The sequence below is a fragment of the Sapajus apella genome, unplaced genomic scaffold, assembly GCF_009761245.1.
Source record: "Sapajus apella isolate SASKATOON/1434 unplaced genomic scaffold, GSC_monkey_1.0 scaffold62, whole genome shotgun sequence".
In the NCBI taxonomy this organism is placed as follows: Eukaryota; Metazoa; Chordata; class Mammalia; order Primates; family Cebidae; genus Sapajus; species Sapajus apella.
This window is the reverse complement of record NW_022437002.1, coordinates 156,685-171,412: the sequence shown is the minus strand read 5'-3', so window position 1 is coordinate 171,412 and position 14,728 is coordinate 156,685. Positions and strand designations below refer to the sequence as shown.

At 37.5% G+C, this 14,728-nt stretch overlaps 1 protein-coding gene across 8 annotated transcripts in view; it reads left to right on the top strand.

Annotated features, from left to right (window-relative positions):
- Window positions 1–14,728, top strand: part of EYA3 (EYA transcriptional coactivator and phosphatase 3) — a 111,908-nt gene that overhangs the window by 21,020 nt on the left and 76,160 nt on the right. For 6 of the 8 annotated variants that reach the window (XM_032246568.1, XM_032246569.1, XM_032246575.1 and 3 more), the window contains one exon: window positions 8,074–8,174. In XM_032246568.1, the coding sequence (XP_032102459.1) occupies window positions 8,142–8,174 (33 nt within the window). In that variant the 5' untranslated portion in view covers window positions 8,074–8,141. Of the gene's footprint in view, window positions 1–8,073; window positions 8,175–8,766; window positions 8,899–14,590; window positions 14,685–14,728 lie in introns of those variants that run through there. The other 2 variants (XM_032246574.1, XM_032246572.1) reach the window with 2 other exon arrangements.

The window sequence follows — 14,728 nt, the reverse complement described above, 5'->3', positions numbered from 1 at the left end:
TAAAATAACATGAACTATTTTAACCATTTTTAAGTACAGTAGTACCCCCTTTATCTGCTGTTTTGCTTTTGGTGGTTTTAGCTACCTGCTATCAATCTTGGTCTGAAAATATTAAATTCAAAATGTCACAAGCAAACAATTTATCAGTTTAAAATTGTGCACCGATCTGAGTAATGTGATGAAATCTCTCTCCATTTTGCTCTTTCCTGCCTGGGTCATGAATTATCCCTTTATCCAACATATTAATGTTGTAGACACTTCCCACCTGTTATTCACTTAGGAGCCCGATCACTTGTTTGGGTATCTGCAGTATTTGTGTGTTTGAATAACTCTTATTTTACTTAATAATGACCCCGAAGAGCAAGAGTAGTGTTGCTGGCAGTACAGATATGCCAAAGAGAAGTGCTTCCCTTAAGTGAAAAGGTAAAAGTTCTCAACTAAATAAGAAAAGAAAAAAACAATCACATGCTGAGGTTGTTAAGATCTATGGTAGAGCCAGGGACGGTGGCTCACACCTGCAATCCCAGCACTTTGGGAGGCAGAGGTAGGTGGATCACGAGGTCAAGAGATTGAGACCATCCTGGCCAACATGGTGAAAACCCATCTCTATTAAAAATACAGAACTTAGCTGGGTGTGGTGGTGCAGACCTGTAGTCCCAGCTACTCAGGAGGCTGAGGCAGGAGAGTTGCTTGAACCTGGGAGGTGGAGGTTGCGGTGAGCCAAGATGGGGCCACTGCACTCCAGCCTGGCGACAGAATGAGGCTCCGTCTCAAAAAAAAGAAAAAGAAAAAAAGATCTCTGGTAAGGACTGATCTTCTGATCTTCTGTTCATGAACTTGTGAAGAAGGAAAAACAAATTCATGCTAGTTTGGCTGTCACACCTCAAACTCTAGGTTATGCCCACACAGTGCATGAAAACTGCTGAGTTAAAAATTATCATAGGTTTATATGTATAGGAAAAAAGTCTATATAGGGGTTGGTTCAGGTGTCAACTGGGGGTCTTGGAGTGTATTCCGCCTTGGAAAAGGAGACAACTGTATACAATTCAGTGTAATTAAGTACATTTAGAATGATGTGCAGTCATCATCACTACCATTTAGTCTCTTTATTTAAGGTATTTTCACGTCAACCTATAACATTATTGCTGTTGCTCTTGGACAAATTGTTTAAATCTCTGAATCCCAGTTTCCTTGTTTGTAGCATGAGGATGATAATACTACCTGCGTCTTAGTTATGGAGATAAAATGTGATGAGATGGTGAATGTAAAAATTACTTGGAGTTGGATGCAGTGGCACATGGCTGTGGTCCTAGTGGTCCTAGCTACTTGGGAGGCTGAGGTGGGAGGATTGCTTGAGCCCAGGAGTTTGAGACCAGCTTGGGCAATGTAGTGAGACTCCCATCTCTTAAAATATATATATATACATATATATGCTCAGTAAATGATAGTTCTCTTATCTTTCCCACTATTATTGGTTTTAAAGAATAGTATAGACATGTCTTCCTTAAATGGCCTGTTACTCTCCTTTCTCCTAGAATATTCATTATTATTTTTGCCTAATTTTCAATAAGAAATTTGTAGGTATTGGAGTAAAACTTTGTTTGTTTCTTTTTTTTTGAGACAGAGTATCACTCTGTTGTCCAGGAACGTGCACGTGTGCGCGTGCACGCGCGCTCTCTCTCTCTCTTTCTTATATATGTCTATGCACACAATATTTCAAATTGAAAACAATGTTTCTGGATTTGAAACTGTTAAAAGCTGTTGTCTAAAACATGAAAACCTTTAAATGTAAAAATAAATGTACATGTTGATATTTAAACTGCATAATTAAGAAAAACCTATTGGTGTTTTGTTTTTCTTGTGTACCAATAATTAAGCCATTACTGTTGACACTATTTGGCTTTCTATTATAACACTGAAGGAGTGAAAGTACATCTTATATTTATGAAATATTACTAAAATCTCTGCAAAAAGAAAAAAGTTGTCTAAAATGTGTGGGTGAAAACTGTTAATCATGTTTGTTTCTACCTTCCCCACCAAAGTTGGACACCAGCTGTATACCATAACTTCCTTAAGGTGATTTCACAATCTTATAAAATCAATAAAATAAAAATGAAGTAGTTGTATATATGCAACATTGTATACAGAGAGGAGATAATGAATAGTATTAAATGTTGTCATCTTTCTTTACCTTTTGTCTCCTAATACCTAGTCTACCTTTTAAAATTTCAGACTGCTCTTTGAATTCATAATTCTAATTTGCACATATTGTTATTGGAAAATCATATCTAATAAAGGTTTTAGGCCGGATTCAGTGGCTCATACCTGTAATCCCATCACTTTGGGAGGCCAAGGCTGGTGGATCACTTGAGGCCAGGAGTTTGGGACCATTCTGGCCAACATGGTGAAACCCCATCTTTACAAAAATACAAAAATTAGCCAGGTGTAGTGGCGCACACCTGTAATCCCAGCTACTTGGGAGGTTGAGGCATGAGAATCACTTGAACTGGGGAGGTGGAGGTTGCAGTGAGCTGAGATTGTGCCACTGTGCCCCAGCCTGGATGACAGAGCAAGACACTGTCTCCAAAAAAAAGGTTTTGCTATTCCCCCCCGACAAAAAAATAAATTTAAAAATATATATGGTACTTTGGAAAGGGTAGTAAATAAACTTAAAATACAATGTAGTCAGATCAAATCTATGGACTACTTTTTTTCTATGTGGGACTGTGTCATAGATATCCAGTTAACTCCTGAATACCTCCGTACATACTTAGCTGCATGTAAGTTCTCCTTCTAGGACTTATAAATCAGACTGTTTTTGCCCTATTTAGACACTTCTTTTGAAGTTGTAATTAAGACTGATATATACATATATAAAAAACTTTGACCTTTATCCTGTGCTTTTTTTTTTTTTTGAGATGGAGTCTTAACTCTTGTCACCTGTGGCCCAGACTGGAGTGCAGTGGTGCAATCTCGCTCAGCTCACTGCAACCTCCACCTCCTGAGTTCAAGCAATTTTCTTACCTCAGCCTCTCGAGTAGCAGAGATTACAGGTTTGTGGAACCATATCTTGCTAATTTTTTGTATTTTTAAACAACAGAGTTTCACCGTGTTGTCCAGGCTGGTCTCAAACTTCTGACCTCAAGTGATCCACCCACCTCGGCCTCCCAAAGTGCTGGGATTACAGGCATGAGCCACCATGCTCAGCCTATTCTGTGCTTTTAAACACATACACACACATACACACAAACGGACATATATGTATTTATTTTCCTAAGCCTCAGAGCTATGATAACACATAGAAGAAACCTAAGTTCTTGCTTGTGGCCATTTACATTTACAGGTTATGTAGTGTGTTGAGCTTGGAACAAAACAGAAACTCTGAGGTAGGAATCTAATTAGAATTTTGAAATAAAATATTTGTTCCTAATTATTTTCCTTCTAACTTCTAAAGAGTAAAAATAAAATTTATGGCCGGCATATTACAGAAGGATCCTGCTTTTATTTTTGAGCATGTGAAATCAATAGTATTAAAAATTGTGTGGCTCTTGGATCAAACCAAAGTTTCTATTTTTTTATTGTCAGCATTCACAGGTAGGGAAATGTAAAGCCTCAGGAAATACTATTTCTAGTCTAAATTTTAAATTTTCCCAGAATTCTATTCATGAAGGCAAATGAATACTGACAAGCTGTATTTCTAAAAAAGGTGATAAAACAAGTCTATTTAGAAACCAGTAGTAAGAATTGAAATTAGAAAATTGTGAAAAGACATTACTTTCCAAATGTTCTAAAGGCACTTAAAAGATTAACTCAGGGCATGTTTTGTAAATCAGGTGTTTGACTAAGTTTTAATTATGTTTATTTTAATTACATAAAAAATCTACTTTCCACTTCTGTCTCACAACTGTTGTATTATTTGGTATTATAAAAGATGAATCTTGGCCAGGCTCAGTGTGATCCCAGCACTTTGGGAGGCCGAGGTGGGTGGATCACGATGCTAAGAAATCAAAACCATCCTGGCCAACATTGTGAAACCCTGTCTCTACTAAAAATGCAAAAATTACCTAGGTGTGGTGGCATGTGCCTGTAGTCCCAGCTACTTGGGAGGCTGAGTCAGGAGAATTGCTTGAACCCAGGAGGTGGAGGTTGCAGTGAGCTGAGATTGTGCCACTGCACTTCAGCCTGGCGACCGAGTGAGAGACTGTCTCAAAAAAAAAAAAAAAACAAAAAAACAAGATGAATCTCATTGAATATGAAATAATGTCAGGTTATATTAATGGTTAAAAAAAAAACCATTAAATTCTAGAACTAATACAGGGAAACTATACTAAGATTTTTACAGTAATTCTGTACTTTTATTACCAAGTTTTGCAATATTGTCTCAGTTACACTGTACTTTCGTCTTTTTCTATAGGTATGCCTTGATTGTATAGCATGTACTACTTGTGGAAAATGGTATGAAATCTTAATAAAAGCTTTAGAACATTGATAGATGCTGGAACTGTGATGAACACTTGCTTTCTTATATTTAGTATGTTCTGATATTTCAGGTCTTTCAGATTACAAATTATTGGAAGGTAGGAGAATACCATATTGACGGAAAGTAGTATTTAGATGCATGTTTTGTTAGAATTACGTAATTTATGGTCATTAGTGCATTTTATACACAATGTACCTGAATGTATGTTTGCAAACTTCCCACACATCATATGTTGCCAGTAGAATCCCAGAAGTTGTAATTTATATATCATATTCTTTCCTTGTAGGCAGCTTTTTGTTTTAAAATGATCAAAATTATTTGTGGTTGTTGACCAGTTATTTTGAGATAGCAAGCCTGGTTTTTAAAGTTCTTTTTTTTCTTCTTTTTTGAGACGGAGTCTTGCTCTTATCGCAAGGCTGGAGTGCAGTGGAGCGATCTTGGCTCACTGCAAGCTGTACATCCTGGGTTCAAGCAGTTCTCCTGTCTCAGCCTCCTGAGCAACTGGGACTACAGGCACCCACCACCACACCCAGCTAATTTTTATATTTTTAGTAGAGATGGGGTTTCACCATATTGGCCAGGGAGGGTATTTCACCATGTTGGCCTCACAAAGTGCTGGGATTTCAGGCTTGAGCCACCTTGCCTGGCCAGTTCTTTTCTTCTAAATTTAGAAGTTATTTGTGTCCTTTTTATTCTCCTAGATTGAAAAGCTGAGAAGACAAAGGGAATTTTAAAGATTGAAACAACAAAGCATGCTTATTTTCAAAGAATAGATGTAGAATGTCTTTAAATATTTCCCTTAAAGAAGGTTTTCTTGCAACTTACAGGATTTATGTCAAGAAATAGGAGATTCCTCATTTTCTATTTTAAAATCAATTTAATCTTACCATATTTCTAAAAAGCAAAATTTCAATATTTTAACATTTATTGATAATTTATTTCCCCACCATTTATAGTGGTGTTTCTATTTTTTTCTTTTAAAAATGATTCTTCATTATTCAACTTGATAAAGTTGTTTCTTTTTAAAACCTATGACCCTTTTTGACCTGTAAATAGTGTTATGTTCTTCTTTAATGTAATTCTGATTTTTTTATTTTTTATTTTTTTTAAGACATGAGTCTTGCTTTGTCGCCCAGGCTGGAGTGCAGTGGCGCAATCTTGGCTCACTACAACCTGGCCTCCCAGGTTCAAGCGATTCTCCTGCCTCAGCTTCCTGGGTAGCTGGAATTACAGGTGCCCACCACCACGCCCAGCTAATTTTTGTATTTTTAGTAGAGACGGGCTTTCACCATGTTGACCAGGCTGGTCTTGATCATCTGACCTTGTGATCTGCCCTCCTTGGCCTCCCAAAGTGTAGGGATTACAGGCGTGAGCCACTGTGCCCAGCCTGTAATTCAGATTTTTAAAATAAATTAGTTTTTGTGTTTGAAAACAAAATTAAACCACATTATTGAGTGTGTATACATGTTTTATATATATATATATATATATATATGTATATAACATTTATTCTTACCTTTCTCCTATCAGAGATGAAATTTATAACCCTTCCTCCATGATGTAATGGGTATCCCTTTCATCTCCCTTGCTGAGAATATACTAGAGATTGTAGTTTTTACAGTCGTGGCCTTCAGTTAGGGAAAACATGTAATGTAAGTTTTGTATAGATGAGAACTGGTCACACACAAAATCGACAAATTGGCTGGGCGTGGTGCCTCATGCCTGTAATCCCAGCACTTTGGGAGGCTGAGGTGGGCAGATCACCTCAGGTCAGGAGTTCAAGACCAGGCTGGCCAACATGGCAAAACCCCATCTCTAGTAAAAATACAAAAATTAGACGGGCGTGGTGGTGTGCCCCTGTAGTCCCAGCTACTCGGGAGGCTGAGGCAAGAGAATTGCTTGAACTTGGAAGGCAGAGGTTGTAGTGAGCCAAGATCATGGCACTGCACTCCAGCCTGGTGACAGAGGGAAACTCTGTCTCAAAAAAAAAAAAAAAAAAAAAAAAAAAATTCAACAAATGGGGCATTGAAGGTTTTACATTTCCCTAATGATTGGTCCTATTTTGCTGTTTCAAATTGGATGAAATAGTATATGTACTTAATGTACATTTAGACAGTACTAAAATGAAAAGGATTGTCCCTTGAAAGGATATTTCAATTTGAAACTAAGACATAAACTAGTAAAACAAAAAATGTTTCATCTTTCATAGTTGTGAATTAGTTTCAAGTCACATTGATTATGCTCTTCTAAGTTGAGTAAAAGAAATACAGGGAAGTTAGCTCATGAGCTTTACTTATTGTACTCTGTAATTCTGTATCACTAGTTATGTGCGTCATGTAGTAGGAGAACTTAGCTTTTGAGGTCTGTGTATGAGCTACACGTGAGTGCACTGGGCATCAAGTGCTTCTGACCTTTAAACTTTTTTTTTCTTTTGATACTCTAAATTGGGGTAGGGAGTAAAGCTGTGTTAGAGTTGGACAACTTCGTATCTAATTGTAGCCCTCATGTGTGTTTTCTCTCCACATTCTGGAGTGTGACTCTAAAATAAAGTTGTGTTGCATTGCACGGACAGAGTAATAGAAATAGAGTGGTGCTGTATACTGGCATAACAAGTTTTTTGTTTTCCTTTTCATGGTATTTGTCTATTTTCAGTACTTCTGTAATAAGATTGTGTATACTTACTTTAGCTTTATATGTGAGTTGGTACAGTGGTTGGTAGAAAAATTGAAAACAGCTGTGACTTTAATTAAATGTACAAGCAATCACATCTTTTGGGAGAAGTGCTTATTTCACTTTTGTTAGAAATGGGGTATTTCATTTGTGTAATGTATGCAGCTTTCTAGTTTTTGTCTCCTGTCAGCAGGGCACAGTAAGATGGACTTAGAATCCTGTTTTTCCTTTTTTTGTTTGAAAATCAGGACAGGAAGAGCAGAATCTGAGAATGTAAAGATTTTGCTTAAATAATTGACTGGGCAGCACAGTTAGTAGAAGCTTATTATTTCAGAATCAAATTAGGTCTTAGCTCTTCATGATTATTTTCCTTAGTTCTAAAAGTCAAGATTTCACTGTATTTTTTTATTTTTATTATTGAGATAGAGAAGAATTGAATTTTCCTTTAAATTGATGACATATATTTGTGAATCCGGTTTGTCCTATTTAAAGTGATTCTGTGTGTCTGTGTTAACAGTTACGTAAATGCTCCACATTAAAGCAGGTTAGATGTTATCATAACTTGGTGACTTGCTAGGGCAGTCTCTATCATTTTTAATGTAATTCTAGTCCTTAAAAAATTATTTTATTATCTGCACATAGCTGTCATTGTAAAATGTTTAATGCATTAGGCACCATAGTAACCAGCAGAAGTGGTTTCATATGTTGGCTTTTGCAAGGTATTATAAAAGTCATTGTATACACCTATCTTGATTTGGTGTAGCATGTCATTTTTGAAAAGCCACGTGCTGGTTTGAGATTTTGCGATTGGAACTCACGTATAAAGCTTGGGTAGCAAAATACTAAAAAATTATTCTCTGATGGCCTCAATGATAATACTTTAAAGAGTATATAAAGCTTTGAATCTTCCTTTTTAAAAACAGATTGTGAGGACTGCTGAGAGAGACTTGCAATCCAGTCACATAAGCATAATAAAGAAATATTAGTCCTCATGGAAGAAGAGCAAGATTTACCAGAGCAACCAGTAAGTATTTCCTTTTGCAGTTTAAAGTTGATTGAGAAGAGCTAATCTTCAGAGATCTTCATTATTATTAAAATAAGGAAAAGATTCCTTAATCATTTTCTTCCAAGAAAACAATGTTATATTTTGCTGACTTAATTCTAAGGAGGCTGTTTAGAAAATTCAGTATTACAAAATAAATATTATATTTAGAAATGTCATTTAAAAAAATAAGTGGCTAGTGTTACAGTTTTTTAGAAAATAAAAGAGGACGTGTCTTTATTGGTCTGACAGTATATCACCATTTCTACCAGAAAATTTAGTTTTGTTTTTACCTGAATTTCCCTAATTGAGTTAATTTTTTAAAAAGTAGTAGTATAGTGAGGAAGGTGTAATTTGACCACTAGCTAATTCTTAAAAACTGTAGATAAAACCCTACAGACTATTTTGAATTATTATTTTAAATATTTAACATAATAAAATAATTTTAAATGTTCCCAAGTGATATGGGTTTATCTTCTTTTTGGTTTTTGGCCCTTAATATTTAAAAAAACAAAAGCAATAGTGTCATTCTTTTAAGACAACTTTTATGCTGAAGGGTCTTTTCCTTTTCCAGTTTCTTTTTCTGAAGTTTCATAACTACTGATTCAATATGCTGTCCTGAGTGGGCCTCTTGTGTTTCATATTAAGAGAAGATACAGTGATATGAAAATCTAACCTAGAAAGATTTGAATTTTGAAAGCAAATAATAAGTTTTTCATGTTCTAGATGTATTCTTTAGGTGTACTAGTTCCCATTTAAATTACAAAGTCCTTTTTTAAAATTTATTTATTTTTATTTTTTTAAATGAAGTACGTCAATATTTGTTTAATATTTTTCTTTATATTAAAAAATGTATATTGATGATTACTTTGTCATTATTCTTTTAACCCCTTCAGTTGAGGTAAGTACAAAACTAAGAAGACATTAGCAACTGGTAAAAGACCTTTTCAAACATTTGAAATGTGATCCCCTATCCCTGGTAGGACTTTAATAATCTGGGAAATGGTAGGGTTAAAATTATCTTGAGGAATGTGTATAAGGTTTACACTATTGGAACAAATAGCTGAATTGTAGATATTAAATATACTAAGGTAAATTATGTCATTGAGTTTTTAATGTGGTAAGACAAAGGTCTAGGTGTATTTTCAAAAGACTTACGTAAGTATTGACATATTGTTGAAATATGGGTATTGTTGTTAGTTACTCCTTACCTATTTAAGGTAATGAGAATTGTGAGGCTGACCTGCTGACAGGTCGTCTGTCTCTTCTTCTCTGCTTCATTTCCTTGTCATTTTGTTGAACTTCTGTAATATGATGTGCAAAACCTAATTGTTACTTCAGAGAAAGGTAAGAAATTAAAGCACTTTAAAACCAAAATTTCTGCTGACTATAAATGGTTGTCATGGGGCATCTTTTTCTTATTGATTTGTGCCCAAATCTTAATTTATAGAGGTGATTGAGTGATGACATGAAGAGGTCAGTATCATTGAAAGACAAGTTTAGTGTTTACATATAGTTCCCCTTGAAACAAGAGGCATAGCATACCACATAGGGGGAAGTACCCTGTTGGTCAGGAGGCGGAAAGAGTGAGAGGAAGGCGCCTTGTGAGCCACAGACTTACTGAGGTTTCTGCAGGAAAAGCAAGATAGGCAGGGTAAACAGATTAGGGTTGACTAGTTTGAACAATTCTGTCAGGCTTTGTGACCTAGGGGCTGTTCCTGGTTGTCTGGTGGTACTTTGTCCTGGGTTGATTTATGATTTAGGGCAGGAGAAATAGGGGCTTAGTGTGTGAGAGTTAGGTAAGGGAGGTGGTTCAGAGTATGGGCACTGGATCTCAGGAGAGATAAAAAACAACTTTGGCCTTGAGTTTGGCTCTGTGATTAATGGATGTCAAATAGACAAATAGAGAATCTAAGAAAATACAACACTGATTAATGTTTAAAATAGAACAGGAAGAGTAATGACACACTTTAGGTAAGAAAAAAATGGCTTTTCACAGGCTGTAATGGAGATCTAAAATATGAGTGGAAAGAATGGTCCCATCCCAAGTTGATGATTAATAAAACCAGTGTTTTTTAACCCTAGAGATGTTACTAATGGCATTATTATTGAAGTTAGTTTAATCCCATTGTCTTCTTTGCTTGTTCTTCCTTATTGAATTACCCCTTCTCTTCTCCACTAATTGCTTGCTTTATCTCAAGATTTTGTGCAGGCTCAGTGGCTCATGCCTGTAATCCCAGCACTTTGGGTCCCGGAGGTGGGTGGACACTTGACACCAGGAGTTGAGACCAGCCTGGCCAACATGGGGAGACCCCATCTCTACTAAAAATACAAAAATTAGCCAGGTGTGGTGGCACATGCCTATAATCCCAGCTACTTTGGGAGGCTGATGCAGGAGAATTGCTTGAACCCGGGAGGTGGAGGTTGCAGCGAGCTAAGATTGTGCCTCTGTACTCCAGCCTGGATAGCAAAGTGAGTGAGATTCCGTGTCCCCCTGCTGCCCGAAAAAGGTTTTGTTTAGAAAACTCACAATGCAATAAATTCTAACTTCAGGTTATTTCCCCTTCCCTTTATTGCTAATCAATCCTCAACTGAGTTGTAAATAATTTTGTTATATTACTATAAATCAGCTTCCCAAAATGCAAGAATCTTATCCACAGATGAGAGGATCCTTTGACTGATTATTGTATAGCCTCTACTTGGAGAATAGAGTATAAAGAACAGCAATGGATTGAGAATAAGAAATATCTCAGCTGGGCATGGTGGCGCGTGCCTGTAATCCCAGCTGCTCAGGAGGCTGAGGCAGGAGAATTGCCTGAACCCAGGAGGCGGAGGTTGCGGTGAGCCGAGATCGCGCCATTGCACTCCAGCCTGGGTAACAAGAGCGAAACTCCATCCCAAAAAAAAAAAAAAAAAACCTAAAGGTGAAGCCTGAGCAACACAGCAAGACCCTGTCTCTACACAAAATAAAAAATGTGGCCGGGCGCGGTGGCTCAAGCCTGTAATCCCAGCACTTTGGGAGGCCGAGGCGGGTGGATCACGAGGTCAAGAGATTGAGACCATCCTGGTCAACATGGTGAAACCCCGTCTCTACTAAAAATACAAAAAATTAGCTGGGCATGGTGGCATGTGCCTGTAATCCTAGCTACTCAGGAGGTTGAGGCAGGAGAATTGCCTGAACCCAGGAGGCAGAGGTTGCGGTGAGCCAAGATCGCGCCATTGCACTCCAGCCTGGGTAACAAGAGCGAAACTCCGTCTCAAAAAAAAAAAAAAAAAAAGAAATATCTCAGCCAGGCGAAGTGGCTCATGCTGGTAATCTTAGCACTTTGGGAGGCCAAGGTGGGCAGATCAGGAGGTCAGGAGATTGAGACCATCCTGGCCAACATGGTGAAACCCTATCTCTACTGAAAATACAAAAATTAGCTGGGTGTGATGGCATGTGCCTGTAATCCCAGCTTCTCGGGAGGCTAAGGCAGGAGAATCGCTTGAACCAGGGAGTGGGAGGTTGCAGTGAGCCGAGATTGTGCCACTGTACTCCAGCCTGGTGACAGAGCTAGACTGTCTCAAAAAAAAAAAAGGAAAAAAAAAAGAAATACCTCACACTGTAGTTTACACAGAGAGTCCCTGAAGAAGTAACATTATCATCCTTTGATACCTTTATAAATCTTATTCCTTCCAGCTTTCTGTCATATACTTTACCTATTTATAGCCTAAATCTTTAAGTTATCAATAAAAATGTTGAGTTGAGTGTTCTTAGAGAAAATATATAATAGCTCCAGGTGATTGTCATATCCTTTTCTAGATATCTACAAAGGAATCTGTTCAATACTGTAATGTTTTAGAAAACTGTCATCAGTCAGCATTAAATTAGCACTAGTTTATAGTTTCCAGCACCTAATTTCTCCCTGCCATCACCTTTAAATTAAAACAAACAAACCAACCAAGTAGTGAAACATTTCTTTTTTTGTTTTATTTTGTTTGAGACAGGGTTTCACCCTGTTGCCCAGGCTGGAGTGCAGTGGTGCCATCTTGGTTCATTGCAGCCTCTGCCACTCAGGCTGAAGCAGTCCTCCCATCTCAGCCTCCCAAGTAGCTGGGACTACCACCAAACCCGGGTAATTTTTTGTATTTTTAGTAGAGACGGGTTTCACCATGTTGGCCAGGCTGGTCTTGAACTCCTGACCTCAGGTGATCTGCCTGCCTTGGCCTCCCAAAGTGCTGGGATTATAGGTGTGAGCCACCTCGCCTGGCCTCATTTCTTTATATTCTGTTTCAGGCAGCTCTCTTATTCTCTGATTTTTCAGAGATGATAAACACTGGTTTAGCAATCATGTTTGTAAGTTACAGGTCTATGGGATAAAGCTTCCATGAGTCTGGAGGGTTAGAACTTATTTTAAATAACTGAGGCGCTTGCTTATAAATATGGAAATAAACTTTGAAAAATTTAGGTATGCTATCATTTACAGTTTGTGGATTACTCTCCTTGATAGAGAAGACAAACAGATTTTTTGCCTCCATCACAAGTCATACCTGGCCAGGCATGGTGGCTCAAGCCTGTAATCCCAGCACTTTGGGAGGCCGAGGCGGGTGGATCACGAGGTGAAGAGATCGAGACCATCCTGGTCAACATGATGAAACACCGTCTCTACTAAAAATACAAAAAATTAGCTGGGCATGGTGGCGCGTGCCTGTAATCCCAGCTACTCAGGAGGTTGAGGCAGGAGAATTGCCTGAACCCAGGAGGCGGAGGTTGCGGTGAGCCGAGATCGCGCCATTGCACTCCAGCCTGGGTAACAAGAGTGAAACTCCGTCTCAAAAAAAAAAAAAAAAAAATTACATGGCTATTAGTGGGTTGAGTGTGGTGGCTCACACCTGTAATCCCAGCACTTTGGGAGGCTGAGGCAGTTGGATTACGAGGTCAGGAGTTTGAGACCAGCCTGACCAACGTGGTGAAACCCCGTCTCTACTAAAAATACAAAAATTAGTTGGGTATAGTGTTGTGCGCCTGTAATCCCAGCTACTCAGGAGGCTGAGGCAGGAGAATCACTTGAACCTGGGAGGCAGAGGTTACAGTGAGCAGAGATCGCGCCACTGCACTCCAACCTGGGTGACAGAGCGAGACTCCATCTCAAAAACAAAAAGATGGCTATTAGTAAGCACAGTCAATGAAAATGGTATTAAATTATTTTTGGATGAAATTTCATCTAGGTTATGAACAAGCCCTTTACCCCTCTAGTATATGGAATATACTTTCTAGTAAACAGAACAACGTTATTCTCTTTGTAGAACAGTGTTGGATAAATCTTGACATAAACATCTTCCTTTTTATAGTCTCCGTGAAGACTTTTACCCTAAATTACAATTTACCTAGTGCTTGTATGCTTTTGCCTCATTTAAACCTTCAGAGCCATTACTTGTAAGTCATCACAGAGTAATTGCAGAATGACATTTGAAATACTTAGTACAATTTTCTTAAATAGAGAGTGTTTTTTTTTTTTTTTTAAAGTTGGGGTTTCACCATGTTGGCCAGGCTGGTCTTGAACTCCTGACCTCAAGTGATCCACCCACCTCGGCCTCCCAAAATGCTGGGATTACAGGCCTGAGCCACCACACCTGGCCAAGAGTACTATTTTTTAAGCCTGTCTTGAAATTTGTGGGATTCAACTGTTTTCTTGTTGTCTGTGATCATAACACTAAAATTACAGGCGTGAGCCACTGCACCCAGCTATATTCCTAAGTATTTTATTCCTTTTGATTCCATTGTGAATGGAATTTCTTTTTTCATTTTTGGATAGTTTATTGCAAGTATATAGAAATGTAGTTGATTTTTACATGTTTGTCTTGTATTTTGCGCCTTACTGAACTTGTTTATCAGTTCTAGTGTTTCTTAATGTATTCTTTAAGATTTCTATATACAAAATTATGTCATATACAAAAAGTGATTGTGATTTTTTTCACTTTTAACCCTAACAGAGAGCTTTTTCAGCTTTATTGCTTTCTTACTCAATGGCAGCCTGTATTAACTGTCAGCATTTATTTGATGTACTGTAAGCATTTATTATCTGTAAGATACAGACAGTATACTTCTCATGAATATTGATAAATGGGTATGGTTCTAATCCTTTGGATACCAGTTGCTTGTATGATCTATACTGGTTTTGTTAATGAAAATTGTTCCATATAGGATGGGTTGTTACTTGAATCTTTGCTTACTTTGCTGTGCAATTTTCAGTATTCATTATTGCAAGTACTATATTACTCTGTAAACTCCCCAGAAAATTGTTGCTCAATCTTTGCTATTCCTGTTAACAACCAGGAATCATTTTCTGCCAGTTTCTGGATTGTATTGTTTGAATCAATACTTCTATAATTGAGTGAAATCTGTCTGTCTTCTTTAGTTAAATTTACCTGCCTCTACTGCCTAGTTAGCATATCCCTGCCTCAGAGGGGGACATAATTGCTCAAATCAAGACAAACAATGGGCCATATGAGGTTAAAAAAAATATATATAAATATATATAAAATTTTTTTAACCT